This window comes from Marmota marmota, unplaced genomic scaffold (assembly GCF_001458135.2).
Source record: "Marmota marmota marmota unplaced genomic scaffold, marMar, whole genome shotgun sequence".
NCBI classification, from domain to species: domain Eukaryota; kingdom Metazoa; phylum Chordata; class Mammalia; order Rodentia; family Sciuridae; genus Marmota; species Marmota marmota.
In genome coordinates, this window is record NW_026000164.1 from 20,982,800 (window position 1) to 20,997,597 (window position 14,798).

A 14,798-nucleotide genomic window follows, 5' to 3' on the forward strand; every position below is an offset into this window, starting at 1 on the left:
TTGGGGAATTGTATTATTTCTTACTGATGTATCTAGCCAGAGCATTATACAGTTACGTCCAAGTAGTTTGAGTACTGACCACAGGATAATATTTTTAATATTGATAAAAAAGCTCTTTAGGAAAGTACACAGTTGACCTAAGTGAACTGTCCCTTTACTTATTTTGTATATATTTTGTTCCTACTCTTCCTTATATCTGAAATTTTATTTTGAATTTTTTTCTATATAGGCTCTGGAGTTTTGTGACATCTGTTAATTTTTTAAATATTGTGTAAGTTTAATGACAGAAACAGAATAATGGCTTATATAGAAAAGGCTTCACTTCCAAAGTGTAGAAGGACTTCATCTGAAATCATGCCTGCTCCCCCTCTGAAGGGAAGTCTAGGCTTGCATTTGCAGACTATATCAACCCAGAGCATTTGAGGGCATAAAGATAGTGCTTTGTTAATTCCTTTACTTGTTTCAAGTCTAGGGGGAAAATGCTAAGGAAAACCTGTGGGGTTTTGCCTATACCTATAAAGTCTCAGACATGTAAACCCTGTCTCCTTTTAAGATTCTTATCCTTTTTCCTTATACAGACCTTTTGTCGATGGTTAGAGAATTCTTTGAAAGGTTTGCCAAAGGAGACAACTGTGGGAGCTGTTACAGTGACACACAAACAACTTACAGACTTCCACAAGCAAGTCACTAGGTGAGTGACGCCAGAGGCTTGTGAAACAAGTGTGAATAGCATCTGGGGTATGTGGATAAAACATCTATGTTTCTTCTGTGCTATTGTAAATTCACAATTTAGTTTCTTTTAGTCTGAGACTGCACAAGTTGGCATTAAAAACCAATCTGGGGGGAATATCACCATACTATATATTTCTATATCACTTACATCATACATATCAACTAAACTGGTTTAAGAATAAGAGGAGGCACTACCTCTCCNTCAGTGGTAGAGCACTCGCCTAGCACATGCAAGGCCTGGGTTCGATCCTCAGCACCACATAAAAACAAGTAAATAAAATAAAGGTATTGTGTCCAACTACAATTAAAAAATAAGTATTAAAAAAAAGACCTGGGTGTTTATCAGAGTTTTAGAGTTTTATTGTTACCAGGAGAGTCACAATTGCCTTCCCACTGCACTGGTTTAGAAAGAGATAGGAGTCTTACTCTCTTCTGTAGATGGCAGTCTACCTAGACTGTCTCTGAGCATTCATGTTGGATTCCTGCTAAGAGCCTGCAACATTGGGACATGCTCAGAGGGGAGGGACCAGGTAGGTTGGGTTTCTTAGAAGGGAATAGAAGTAGTAGAGAGTCACTATTGCAGCACTCCAGTCAGAATAGCAGCTATTATAAGATAAGCAACAATAAGTGTTGTTGAGGATGTGAGGGAAAAAAGGCACACTCATACATTGCTGGTGGGACTGCAAATTGGTGCTGCCAATATGGAAAGCAACGTAGTAAGAACCTGTCTCCAAATAAAATACAAAACGGGGCTGGGGATGTAGCTTAGTGGTCAAGTGCCCTGATTTCGATCCCTGCTACCTCCCCCTCACCACCCCCAAAAAAGAACACTGATTCTGAGTTGGTGATGTAGCGTAGTGGTATAGTGCTTGCCTAGCATGCCTAAAGCACTGGGTTCAATTGTATGTTTTTTTAAAAAAATGCAGATTCCTGAATAGGTGAAGCATTGGTTATAAAGTATTAAAGGGTAATGTAGACTGCAGTGAATGAGAATTTTCCCCATGCCTAAAGATATTCAAATTCTAATTTCACAGTTGTATACATAAAACATCTCTCTGGGATGTTGTTTAGGACCCTGAGCCAGCTACTTGATCACAATTTCTGGATTATAGCTTAGTTAAAGTTTTTGTGTGTGTATTTTGATTGTGAATAGTAAACCTATTTAATGGTCTTCCTAATTACCATCTTATATCCATAAAGGTGTTACTTGATTTCCTTTTAATTTTTTTATTAATGGGTAGATTATTTTTATTTATTTATTTTTTGGTGTTAGAGATAATAACAGAACTGTATCTAGACGTGATTTGTAATACCTCTCATCCCAGCTACTCAGGAGGCTTGAAGCAGGAGGATTGCAAGTTTGAGGCCAGCCTGGGCAACTTAATGAGACCCTGTCTCAAAAAAAAAAAAAAGAAAGAAAGAAAAAGAAAGTAGGGAAGTAGCTCAGTGTCAGGTTCTTCTGGGTTCAATCCCCAGTGCCATTTAAAAACAAATTAAAAAATATATAAAAATGGTTAAGATGATAAATTTTAAGTTATATATATTTTATAAAGATTGTTTAAAAGATGTAGAATATTCGAAGATGTAGCATTTTTCTTCCTTTGAATATTTGTCTTAAAATATAATCACTGAGTCAAAATCTATAAGACTTGTATGGTCTTCAATAATATTAATGGCAGCAATTTAAATTGGATTTTATAACTGTCTTATCTTGCCCTGATACTTCTTTTTGCAAGAACAGTCTTTAGAATTTTTAATAAATTTCAGGCAATGGCTTAAACAAGTATGGAAAGATAAGGTCAGAGAATATGTGTTGAAGTGAGATTGGCAATTGTGAAAAAAAAATTGGAAATATTTTAATTGCCATGTTTAATAATTAATGGTATGACTGTACTAGTAAATAGTCACTAAAAAAGAAAAAGATGCACTGCCGCAGTCCGGCTGCAGCAAAATAACTGGGGGGTGACGAACAACTTGTGTACGTTGATACAGCAGGAATAGGAGCCGTTTATTGCAGGACAGGAGCAGTATTTATACATTCCACACAGCTTATCTAATTAGCATAAACTAGATACATCAGTCAACCAATAAGGAATCTCCACACTTAATGGCTCGCTTTTGTTACTTCTCAAACCGCTCCCTCTGGCATTTTGCCAGGCACCATCCAGACTTGTTTACGAACTCTAACATTCCCCTGGCAAAATGCCAGGTGTTATTTTGACTTGTTTACAGACTCCAACAATGCACATGTGATGGTACAAAAAATATACAAAACATTTTGTAAAGGAAGCTAATGGTATCACATAACCCAATTTGAACTTTTGAAACAATTTTTATAATAAAATATATAACTTAAAATTTATCATCTTAACCATTTTTACATATTTTTAATTTGTTCTGATTAATTATACATGACAGAATGCATTTGGCACATCATACATAAGTGGAGTATAACTTCTCATTCATCTGGTTGTATGTTATATAGAGTTACACAGGTCACATAATCATATATGCTCATGGAGTAATAATGGCTGATTCATTGTACTATCATTCCTCTCCCAAAATCCCCTCACCCCCTTCACTCCCTTTGTCTAGTTCAAAATACCTCTGTCCCCTCCCCTATTGTGAATTAACATCCACGTATCAGAGAAAACATTCGGCCTTTAGTTCTTTGGATTGACTTATTACACTTAGCATAATATTCTCCACATCCTTGTATTTACTGGCAAATGCCATAATTTCATTCTTCTTTGAGACTGAGCAATATTTCATTGGGAATATCTATCACAATTTCTTTATCCATTCATCTGTTGAAGGGCACCTAGGTTGGTTCCATAATTTAGATATTGTGAATTAAGCTGTATCACTGTAGTATGCTGATTTTAAGTCCTTTGGATATAGACCGAGGAGTGTGATAACTGGATCAAATGGTGATTTCTTTCCAAGTTTTCTTAGGAAATTTCCATACTGCTTTCTATAGTGATTGCACCAATTTGCAGTCACACTAGCAATGTCTGAGTGTACCTTTTCCCTTTCCCTCCACATCCTTGCCAACATTTTTTGTTTCTTGTATTCTTGATGATTGTCATTCTGACTGGGGTGAATTGGAATCTCAGTTTTGATTTGCATTTCTCAAATTACTAAAAATGTTGAACATTTTTTCATATATTTGTTGGTTGATTGTATTTCTTCTTCCTGCAAAGTGTCGGTTCAGTTCCTTAGCCCATTGATTGGGTTGTTTGTTGTTTTTGGTGTTGAGTTTTTTGAGTTCTTATGGAAATTAATGCTCTATCTGAGGTGCATGTGGTAAAGATTTTTTTCCCATTTTGTAGGCTCTCCACATTATTGATTGTTTCCTTTGCTGAGAAGAAACTTTTTAGTTTGAGTCCATCCCATTTATTGATTTTTGATTTTACTTCTTGCACTTTAGGAGTCTTGTTAAGTTGACTTCCTAAGTCAGTTCCTAAGCTGACATGGTGAAGACTTGAGCCTACTTTTTCTTCCATTAGGCCCAGGGTCTCTGTTCTAGTGCCTGTCTTTGGTCCACTTTGAGTTGATTTTTGTGCAGGGTGAGAGAGAGACGTTTAATTTCATTTTGTTACATATGAATTTCCAGTTTTCTCAGCACCATTTGTTGAAGAATCTGTCTTTTTTCTGATGTTTTTTTTTTTTTTTTTTTTTGGTGACTTTGTCTACTATGAGATAACTGTATTTATGTGGGTTTGTCTCTGTGTCTTCTATTCTCATTGGTCTACATGTCTGTTTTGATGCCAACACCATGCTGTTTTTGTTACTATGGCTCTGTAGTATAATTTAAGGTTTGGTATTGTGGTGCCTCCTGTTTCATTTTTCTTGCTAAAGATTGCTTTGGCTATTCTGGGTCTCTTATTTTTTGTAAATGAATTTTATGATTGCTTTTTCTGTTTCTATGAAGAATATCATTGGGATTTTTTTTTATTTTTTTTTTATTTTTTTTTTGTACCAGGGATTGAACTCAGCGGCTCTCAGCCACTGATCCACTGAGCCACATCCTCAGCCCTATTTTGTATTTTATTTAGAGACAGAGTCTCACTGAGTTGCTTAGTGCCTCACTTTTTCTGAGGCTGGCATTGAACTTGAGATCCTTCTGCTTCAGCCTAATCTAAGAGCATGAGAAATCTTCTGAGGTCTTCCTCAATTTCTTTCTTTAGTGTTCTATAGTTTTCATTGTAGAGGTCTTTCACTTCTTTTGTTAGATTGATAACCCAATTTTTTTTGTGTGTGTGGCTATTGTGAATGGGGCAGTTTTCCTAATTCTCTTTCAGTGAATTCCTCACTCATGTGTAGGAATGCATTTGAGTGCTTAGCCATGTTTATTATTTTTTTAATATGTATTTTTTAGTTGTAGATGGACACAATATCTTTATTTTATTTTTATGTGGTGCTGAGGATCGAACCCAGTGCCTCACGTGTGCCAGGTGAGTGCTCTACCACTGAGCCCAAGCCCTGCTTAACCATTTTTAAATGTGCAGCTCAGTATGTTCATATTTCCGTATGTGATGGCACACACTTGTAATTCCAGCAACTTAGAAAGAGGCTTAGCAAGAGGCTCACAAGTTGGAGGCCAGCCTGGGAAATTTAGTGAGATTCTGTCTCAAAAAACAAGAAGGACTGGGGATGTAGCTCAGTGATAACGTGCCCCTAGGTTTAATCCCCAGTAGCTCTCACCCAAAAAAGAAATAGGTTGCAAAGCAATCTAAACATATCTCCAATATTTTTTTATCTTATAAAATGGAAACTGTGCCCACTAATTAACAATTCCCTTTTCTCTGCTTCCCCCAATTCCTAGCAGCCATCAGCCTATTTGATGTTTCTTTGAGTTTGACTACCTCATGTGGCTTATTTTTTATGTCCTTAGAGGTCAGCCATGTTATATGTACCAGAATTTCCTTCCTTTTTTTAAGGCTAAATAATACTTTTATATGCATGTGTTTTATAATTCTATTCTTCTGTAGGACACATTTATGTTGTTTCCAGCCTCTTAGCTTTTGTGAATAATCCTGCCATAAACAAATGTAGAAATGTCTTTGAGATTTTGCTTTTATTTCTTTTGGATTTATGCACACAAGTGAAGTTGCTGTGTCCGATGGTGAATTTATTTTTAATTTTTTGAGGACCCATCATATACTGTTTCCTAACAGCTGCACCATTATTATTTCTCACCAGCATTGCTTTTACCTTCTCCACATCCTTGTCAATGTTTGTTATTTTGTATCTTTAATGGCAGCCACCTTGGCATCTCTCTTGTAGTATGACATAAATATCTTGGTGTGGTTTTGATGAACGATGTTGAGTATTTTTTCATATGCATATTAGCCATCTGTATATTTTCTTTGGAGAAATGTCTATTCAGGTTCCTTGACCACTTTTAAATTAGGTATCTTTTGTCATTAGATTGTAGAAGAAGTTCCTTATATATATTTGGGACATTAACTCCTTATCAGGTATATCAGATTTGCATACAACATTTTCTCGCATTCTATAGTCTGCCTTTGCATCTTGCTGATTGTGTCCTTTGATGCACAGAAGTTTTAAGTTTGGGGGATCAGGTGCTGGGGATTGAACTCGGGCATTCAACCACTGAGCCACATTCCTAGCCCTATTTTGTATTTTGTTTAGAGACAGGGTCTGAGTTGCTTATTAGCATCTAGTTTTTTGCTGAGGCTGGCTTTGAACTGGTGATCTTCCTGCCTCAGCCTTCCAAGCCACTGGGATTACAGGTGTGCACCACTATGCCTGTGCTTTTGTTGTCATATCCAAGAGTCATTGACAAATAAAATGTCATGAAGTTTTCCCCCTAGATTTTGTGCTAAGAGTTATAACTTTAGGTCTTGTTATGACTTAGTTTTTGTATGTGATGTTTGGTAGTGACCCAGTTTTTTTCCTTTTTCATGTTGATCTCTAGTGTCCCCAGACTGACTGACTGACTGACTATCTATCTATCTATCTATTTATTTCTTACTAGGGATTGAACCCAGGGTGATTTATCACTGGCTATACCCCTCAGTCCTATTTATATATTTATTTTGAGACTGGATCTTGCCAAATTGCTGAGGCTGGTCTGAAACTTGTGAGCCTCTTGCTTAAGCCTCCTGAGTTGTTGGGATTACAAGTGTGTAATGCCTGGCTAATGTCTTTCATCAATTTTTTTGTAGTTTTTTATTGTACTATATGTCTGTATGTATATGTGTTTGTATATATATGCTACTTCATGTATAGTAAATTTCTGGAAAATTATACATAGGACCAGGATGGAAGGGGAGGGAGGTGTTTTTTTTTTTTGTGTGTGTGTGTGTGTGTGTGTGCTAGGTGCTAGGTATTGAACCCAGGGCCTTATACATACATGCTAAGCAAGGGTGTAGCCACTGAGCTACACCCTTGGTCTGAGAATTTCTTTCTTTTTAAATATTTTTTTATTTTTTCATTGTGGTTGTACACAATACCTTTTACTGATTTATTTTCATGTGTTGTCGAGGATCGAACCCAGGGCCCCGCATTGCTAGGCAAGCACTCTATTGCTGAGCCACAACCGCAGCCTGAGAATTGATTTCTTAATGTCATTTTAAAAACAATTTCTTTTTTTTCCTTTTGTATACCCCAAATTTTTGTTAATGTTAAAATCCCAAACCATGGAGTAGCTTTGGGATTTTAACATTATTATTATTTGTAGCTTATTAAGTGGCTTAACTTCATGCCCTAGAAGTGAGTGATATTTAACTATAGATCAAGTGACATGCATGACTGAAAAATAACATGACAACCTTTGTGACACATTTTGCTAGAGTGGGGATTTTTCCCTCCACCAGGTAGACATATATTGACTGAGATGACCTTACACAATTATTTGGTTTCTTTTTTAACTATGAGTCTTCCCAGTTAAAGTAATACTCTACCTATAAGCTGTTGCAGATGAAAGTAGTATAACAGATGCTTCTCTCTGCTTCTGTTTTGCTTTATTCCATGTAGTGCTGGTCAGTAGAAGGGCACAATCATATTGGCTCTAATTTCTAAGCAAATGAGAGCCTAGGAGGGAAAAGCCTCAAAGGATTGAGCTGAAGAGTCAAATACGTTATTTTGAATCTTGCCTCACTACCCTGTTACTTGAAACTTTAGTTAATTCTGTAGTACAGGGTTAGTACTACCTAGCACATAAGGTTATTGTGAAATAGCAAATGGAAATCTAAAGAAGAGCTTGCACATAGTAGGTGATCAGTGACTTTTAACTCCTTTCTTCTTAAAAAAGAATCTGCCAAAATGCCGTTGTATACTTGCAAGACTAGCTGAGGCGTGTCTCTTGCCAGCTCTAAGGCAGCCACCCACACATTATGGAATAAGTCTCCATCAAACCCAAATTCTCTTGACAGGGTTAGTATATGACAGATAGAGCAATAGTTTAAGTTGGAAATCAAGGTCGTGGATATTATTCCCTTGTTTAAGGAAAGGGGCAAGGAAAAGTACCTAAAACAAGACTGTAAACAAAAAAATATCTGTAATCTTGGTCCTGTGATATGGGAAAATAAAGTACACTACCTAGGTTGTCTACCTGATCTTTCATTGTAAAACAAGTTTTACAGCTCCTGCTGTAGTAGACTGTGACATAATGGTGGGAAATGAACAGAAGTAAGAGGTAATGTTAAGGTATAAGAAAGAGGGTTTGAAATGGCTCACGTCCTCTCTTTCTCTGGTATGCCTGTTGCCCTTGAACCTCTGCATGACTCAGTCTCCCTTTTGGTTTTAAGGTCCTGTAAGTCCTGCCTCAACATGCTGCTTTGTTTGCCATCTTAACAGGGAGGGTGAACTGGTTCAGTTTCATTTCAGCAAGTCCAAGCCTGCTTTTCAAATGGTACTGGCAATTACTTCCCTGGCATTTTAAGTTGGTCAATGTGAAGAAAGCTGGGACCTTTCATTCTAGAATATCGTTCTTGCTTTCCAAACACCAGATGACCCTATCTCTGTCAAAGAGTAATTGGAACAGAAAAAATCATGCCATCATTTTCCTTTCTTTATCTTATTGTGACAGTACCATTTACATATAGGTCTTTAAGCTAAAAGATGTTGAACATGGAAAGAATTGACATTGGAACTAGAGGCCAGTAGGAGGTGTCTCCCTGGTCAGGTCATCAGTGAGAGCTTGGTTATTCTCCATACCAGGGCATCAGATCAAAAGGGTTGCATTTCTCAGTACACCCCTAGAGTGACGAGGATTAAGAAATAGTGACTATGAAAGTATTCAGAAGTATGGTAGAATGATTGGAATTGTGGGCTAGCAAAAAACAGAACCTAGAAAGATAAAGGCAGTTCAAAAAATAAATATGATTAGAAACCATGAACTAACAAATGTCAGAAGGACTGAGGCAGGAACCAAAAAATAGTGCTAGCATTCCAGGAGAATTTTGATCCATTTCTGTGGGTTTATTCACCAAGGGCTCTGTAAGTTCAACATTTGGCTAAAGCTCTTGACACCCATACAATCATTGATAGGGTCAGGAGCAGAAATGGAGCTGATTTAAAACACTGTGACTCACCCCTCATTTTGCTTTGTTTATCACAGTTCTCCTGTACTTGTATTTTTGGTTTCAATACCCTTTCTCATGTACCACAAAAGAGGCTAACAAGAAGCCGGGCATGATGGCACATACCTGTAATCCCAGCAACTGAAGCAGGAGGATCACAAGTTCAAGGCCAGCCTCAGCAATTTAATGAGACTCTCAAAATAAAATATAAGGACTTGGGTGGAGTATGGCTCAGTGGTTAAGCACCTCTGGGTTCAATCCCTGGTTTAAAAAAAAAAAAAGTGAATGATGGAGTTATTTCTCTTTGAGATTAAACCAAGATCTTGGGTTGAAAGGGATTAAATTTCTTAAACATGTAGGACATCAGGACAGTTAAAGAATCCTGAGTCTTCAGCTGTCAGGGTTTCTTATTGTCTTAGCCCTCGTCATAGCACATCACACAGCAGCCTCACTTGGGTCTTCCTCTCTCCTGACATTGGGAGCATGAATGACATAGACTGGGAAGTACAATGTTTTTATTGAACTTTATTAAACCCACAAAAAGGAAGTGGCAGATTGCCAATAAAACCAGAAGACCTTTCTCATTTTCATTACATTCTTAGGATGGAGAGAGACTACAGGAAAGTCTCTAGAATATTATGTTGGATCAAATCATGAATATATGTCTAAATCAAGGTTCTTAATTCATTATGTCCCATTGTTCTATATAGAATTGAAAACTTGGGACTGAATGGGTTAATGTTTCAGACCAACCTTACAATGGGTAGGAAAATCTAGATGTAGATACTCAAAGAAATTACTCAGATTTCATCTTCTTCTCTGTTGGGTTACTGTTAGCAGTTCCTTCCTCTGGTGTTCAGCCATTATGAGAGAGAATTGAATCCTAGGCATAGACCCTGATTCCTGAGTTTTCAGAAGGGAAAACGCTCCACAGAAGGGTAGGCATGTTAGAAAGTGCTGCCTTTTTCACTGTTTTAACTTAGCCCGAGATTCAGTTAGCAAAAACTTATGAAGACATGACACAAAAGAATAAAGCTGGCATCAGTGGGTTTCCTGGTGACAGCTTTGGATAAAGGGAACCTTTTGAAAAAAAGCAGGTGAATATTGGACTCTTCTTACTGTTTGTCCTCCAGTGTTTGCCTGAAGACCAAGTTCTGCTCCCTCCCTTTCTACACACCTTAAACTCCGTCCTCTTCCCTCCTCCTCCCCCCATAGGAAGAGACTCTGAGTGGCCTGTTAATTAGAAAATCTATAACTGATAGAGACTTAGTTGCTGGACTGGTCTTTGTAAAAATAATCTGCCTTTGGGAGAGAATGAATAAATCAGGGTATCTAACTCTGTTGTAGTGTGGTTCAAAGTTCAGTGACCAGAGCCTTAAGTGAACATGCTTGCTGTTTTATTTTGGGGGTTCTAAATTTCTTGTGTATGTGTCAGGGACTTCAGCAAAGTGTTGATGTGGCAGCTGGTGTTTTTTGAATGCTGCTTTCTTCACCATGCTGTTAAAACGAATTCTCTGGACAGCATGAGGTAGATAACAGATGAGGAGACTGAGGCAAAGATTGGTAACTCGCCCAAGGATACAGCATGGCCAAGATTCAACCTCAGGCAATTTGTCTCCAAAGTCTGCTCTTCAAGGACCGCCAAGTTTATCATTGTTCTCATTTATAATAGTCTGTTTTTACCTTGGATTACAAAAAGATCTGAAGCAGAATCAAGAGACAGTGGACACTCCTCAAAGAGTTGGGACCATCCTCAGTGTGCCTCAGTGTCATGGTTAGTTCTTTATAGAATATGTCTCTCTCCTCAGTCAAGGACCACCTGCCTTTTCTCTTCTAGTGCTGAGGAATGTAAGCAAGTTTGCTGGGCCTTGCGAGACTTCACCAGATTGTTTCGATAGCTCACACTCCTGCACTGTGCCTGTCACCCAGGTGAGTAGTATGTGCTTCCACCTTTTCCTGAGCTTTCAGGAGGTTTGGGGATGGGGAGAAGTTTAATGCCCATCATGGGACCAGTCATGTAGCTAGACTAAGAAAAAGACTTAAAGAGTTTAACTGTGCCACACAACTGGGGAATACAGGGCCCTCATTTTTTGAGCTATGGCAGCCATATAATTCTAGTGTATTCGGATGTCATTTTTACTTGAATAACAAAATAACTACTATAATGAGTGTGGTAACAAATAAGTATCTTTACCTTTAACCTGGCTACTGATGGAAACAGTGCTGGCCAGAAGTTGACTTTGATAACATGACACCATCCTCCTAGGACTGACCTTCCAGATATGATGAGCATGGAGCTTGTTCTTACTGCCTTTTTTTTTTTTTTTTAAATACTGAAATGCTGTGCCTTGACCAGCAGGTGGTACAGGAAAGAAGTAGCCGCTTTGGCCATTGTTTTTCTCCTCCTGTTTCCTGTCTGCTTATTACAAAGCAAAGCAAAAAGCTTAGCTGAGGAAAATCTTGGTAGTAGAATTTGGGTGCTAGGTTTTTTTTTTTTAAATATATTTTATTTACATTTTTTAGTTCTCGGCAGACACAACATATTTGTTTGTATGTGGTGCTGAGGATCGAACCCGGGCCGCACGCCTGCCAGGGGAGCGCGCTACCCTTGAGCCATATCCCCAGCCCCTAGGTTTTTTGTTTCTTTGTTTTTTTGGTACTGAGGATTGAAATCAGGGGTACTCAACTACTGAGCCACATCCCCAGCCCTATTTCATATTTTATTTAGAGACAGGGTCTCACTGAGTTGCTTAGTGCCTCACAGTAAGTGCTAGTGCTTAGACTGGTTTTGAACTCATGATTCTCCTGTCTAAGCCTCCCAAGCCACTGGGATTACAGGGGTGTGTCACCACAATGGGCACCCTTTGACATATTAAGCCCTTTTGACATATTAAGGAGAGTTTATTCTCCTAGAAGGCAATTCTCTCTGAATCTGGGGCCCTGACCTGTAGTTTTTGTGGTAAATGCATTAATAAGTCAAAGTGACATTCAGCAGTGACTTGCCACATCAAAATTTATTTTAAACTTTGTTTTTTTTAATGAGTAATATAATCTGGGATCATTGAGTTTTACATGTGTTTCTAATAACAGTGATGCACCTCAAAGTGTTGTTCATGGACAGCTATAGATGTTCATAGCTGCATTTATTGAGCACTTTCTAGGTATCTCATACTACTATGCATTCTTTATATATTATGTATTATATCTTTATGTATTAACTAAGAAATCCTCATTCAATCCTCTAGGTTAGTTACTACTATTCTCATTTTACATATGAGGATCTCAAGTTCAGAGATGTTTAACAGTTTGCCTAATTGTGTCAGTTAGTAACTGATGGAGCCGTAATTCAAGTGTTGACATTCTGGTGTCGGTGTCCTCACTTTTTAACAATTTCATTTAACACCTCTATAATAACTACTTGTTATTCAAGTAAAAATGACATCCGAATACACTATACATACTCCTTCCATAGAGTCTAAATCAGTGGTTTAAAAGCTTTTGTTAATAGGCAAAGCCTTCTTAGAAAGTAAATCGTAATGAAACATCTTTATTTAATAAAGTGGAGCTTTTTTGGTTGGTTTGAAATGGAAGGCCTGGGCCCGTCATTTGGCTTTTTCCTGATCCCACCCACACATCCCTGTTTCCACAGTCCAGTCAGCATTGGAGATGCACTCAAGCAGCATTTCATTAAAGTAAGTTCCCTTAAGATCATAGATTTTAAAAAATTTAACTTTTTATTGTTGTTGCTGCTTTTTATTGTTGTTGCTGCTTTTTTCCTTAACAGGTATCATGACAGAATACAGAATGTGATGCCTGAGCAATTATAGAAACCTCTGCCTTGAGATTTCTTTTATAAAATGCTCACTAGCTTCTTGGGCACAGTTATTGACTGTCTTCTTTCTTCTTGTCAGGAATGTCTTTTTTAATTAGAAGACAGGAAGAAAACAAAACCCAGACTGTGTCCCACAATCAGAAACCTCCAACGCGGCAGAGGGGCCTTCACTGCCCCCAGGGTGTCCAACCCAGACAGGGAGAGACTCCAGCCTTCCCAGGCGTCCTGAGGAGTTCCTGTTTGGGGGTGTGAGGGAAAATCAGCGCGGTTTAAAAAAGATGGCTGCAGCCTGTCCGGCGTGGTGGGAGGGGAGCTGGTTTCCTGGTGAACTTGTTTCTAAAAGGAAAAACAATTTCAAGGAAATAAAAAGGAAAGCTAAACTGAAACCAGTACTGAAACATTCGCCTGATAAGCAAATGGTATACACAGATACAACACGCTAAGTGCAGTACACATAGAAAAACAAAAGTGAGGACTTGATGTGAAACAAAAATATTCACTTAGGGAAAATGTGGGAAATCAAATGAATTTTAAATAGCTACAGTTGGAAGTAAAGGGTCAGGGTCATCTCTGAGAATTTTCTATTGTTTCACCTTCTTTCCCTCTCCTACTCCCCCTCCACTTCCCAACTTTAACACACGTGAATAGAAATATTCCTCCCCCAACTGTTCTTCCTGCCTTGAGTTGTTATGACAAGAAGCCTATTCTTCTATATGTCATGGTCATGTCAGTGATACTCAGGACCAGCCAGGGTCAAAATTCATATTTATGTATAACCCAACCCTGACCCTATTCAATCTCTGAATCCAGCCTTTGAGGGGGAAGAGCCACATTGAGGTATTGAGGTGGGGGGGGATAGGATATAAATGTGTATTTTGTTTAGTTTTTCTTTCTTTTTTTTTTCCTTAGCAAACTATTCACCCACAGACATGAGGAAAAAAAATAGGGTGGGAGAAGCAAAAGTGTTTACAGGGCTAATTGTATTTTACTAAAAAGCGTGGAAACTAACTGACTTCTTGTGGGGATAAGGGCCAAAGTGGGGAGCCCAAACAGATCTTAATGTTTAAAAGGAGTGCAGCCCTGCACAGCCATTAGATTTGAGGGCACTGTTCTGTCTGGTGTTGTAGCCATCTCAAGAACAAATGAACAGCAACAAAACAACTGCAAAAAAAAAAAAAAAGACAATAAATTTTTAAAATGTAATCAGTGTTTCTTTGTTTTTACTTCCATTTACTACCTCCCAATTCTGAAATGATTTGGTCAGAGCAGCTAAGTAAGCAACTTTAGTTGGTACCTCATAGACAGCTGGGTATGGAGTTGAAAGGTCAAGCCCTTGCCCTGTACCATAGACTCTGCAGGGAAGTGGCTTTCTGCAGGCTTTATTCTTCTAGTTCACCCTAAAGCTCCTCATGCTGCTTTTCACACCTTTCATGTCACTTCAGTAAGGTAAAAAAGGAAGCCATTCCTTCATGGTAAACTAGAAGCAAGCTTGCTTTTCTCCTCCATGGTCCCCTAAGTTAGATTGTTCTTAACTACAGAGCTGCTGGTCTTTTACTTATGTATATATGTGTACATACATATATATATATACACACACACACACATATAGCTATATATTTTTGTTAATGATAAGGCTTTAAGTGTATACATATATGTGGTTTTATTGAACTATAATTGACAAT

General features: G+C 38.0%; 1 protein-coding gene across 1 annotated transcript in view; it reads left to right on the forward strand.

The window, feature by feature from the left end:
- The window catches only part of Tnpo3 (transportin 3), a 77,094-nt gene extending 62,775 nt beyond the window's left edge, over positions 1-14,319 (forward strand). The window contains 3 exon segments of the mRNA XM_048786942.1: positions 579-691; positions 11,122-11,213; positions 13,196-14,319. Coding sequence (XP_048642899.1) covers positions 579-691; positions 11,122-11,182 — 174 coding nt within the window. The 3' untranslated portion in view covers positions 11,183-11,213; positions 13,196-14,319.
- The last annotated feature ends 479 nt before the right edge of the window (positions 14,320-14,798 follow it).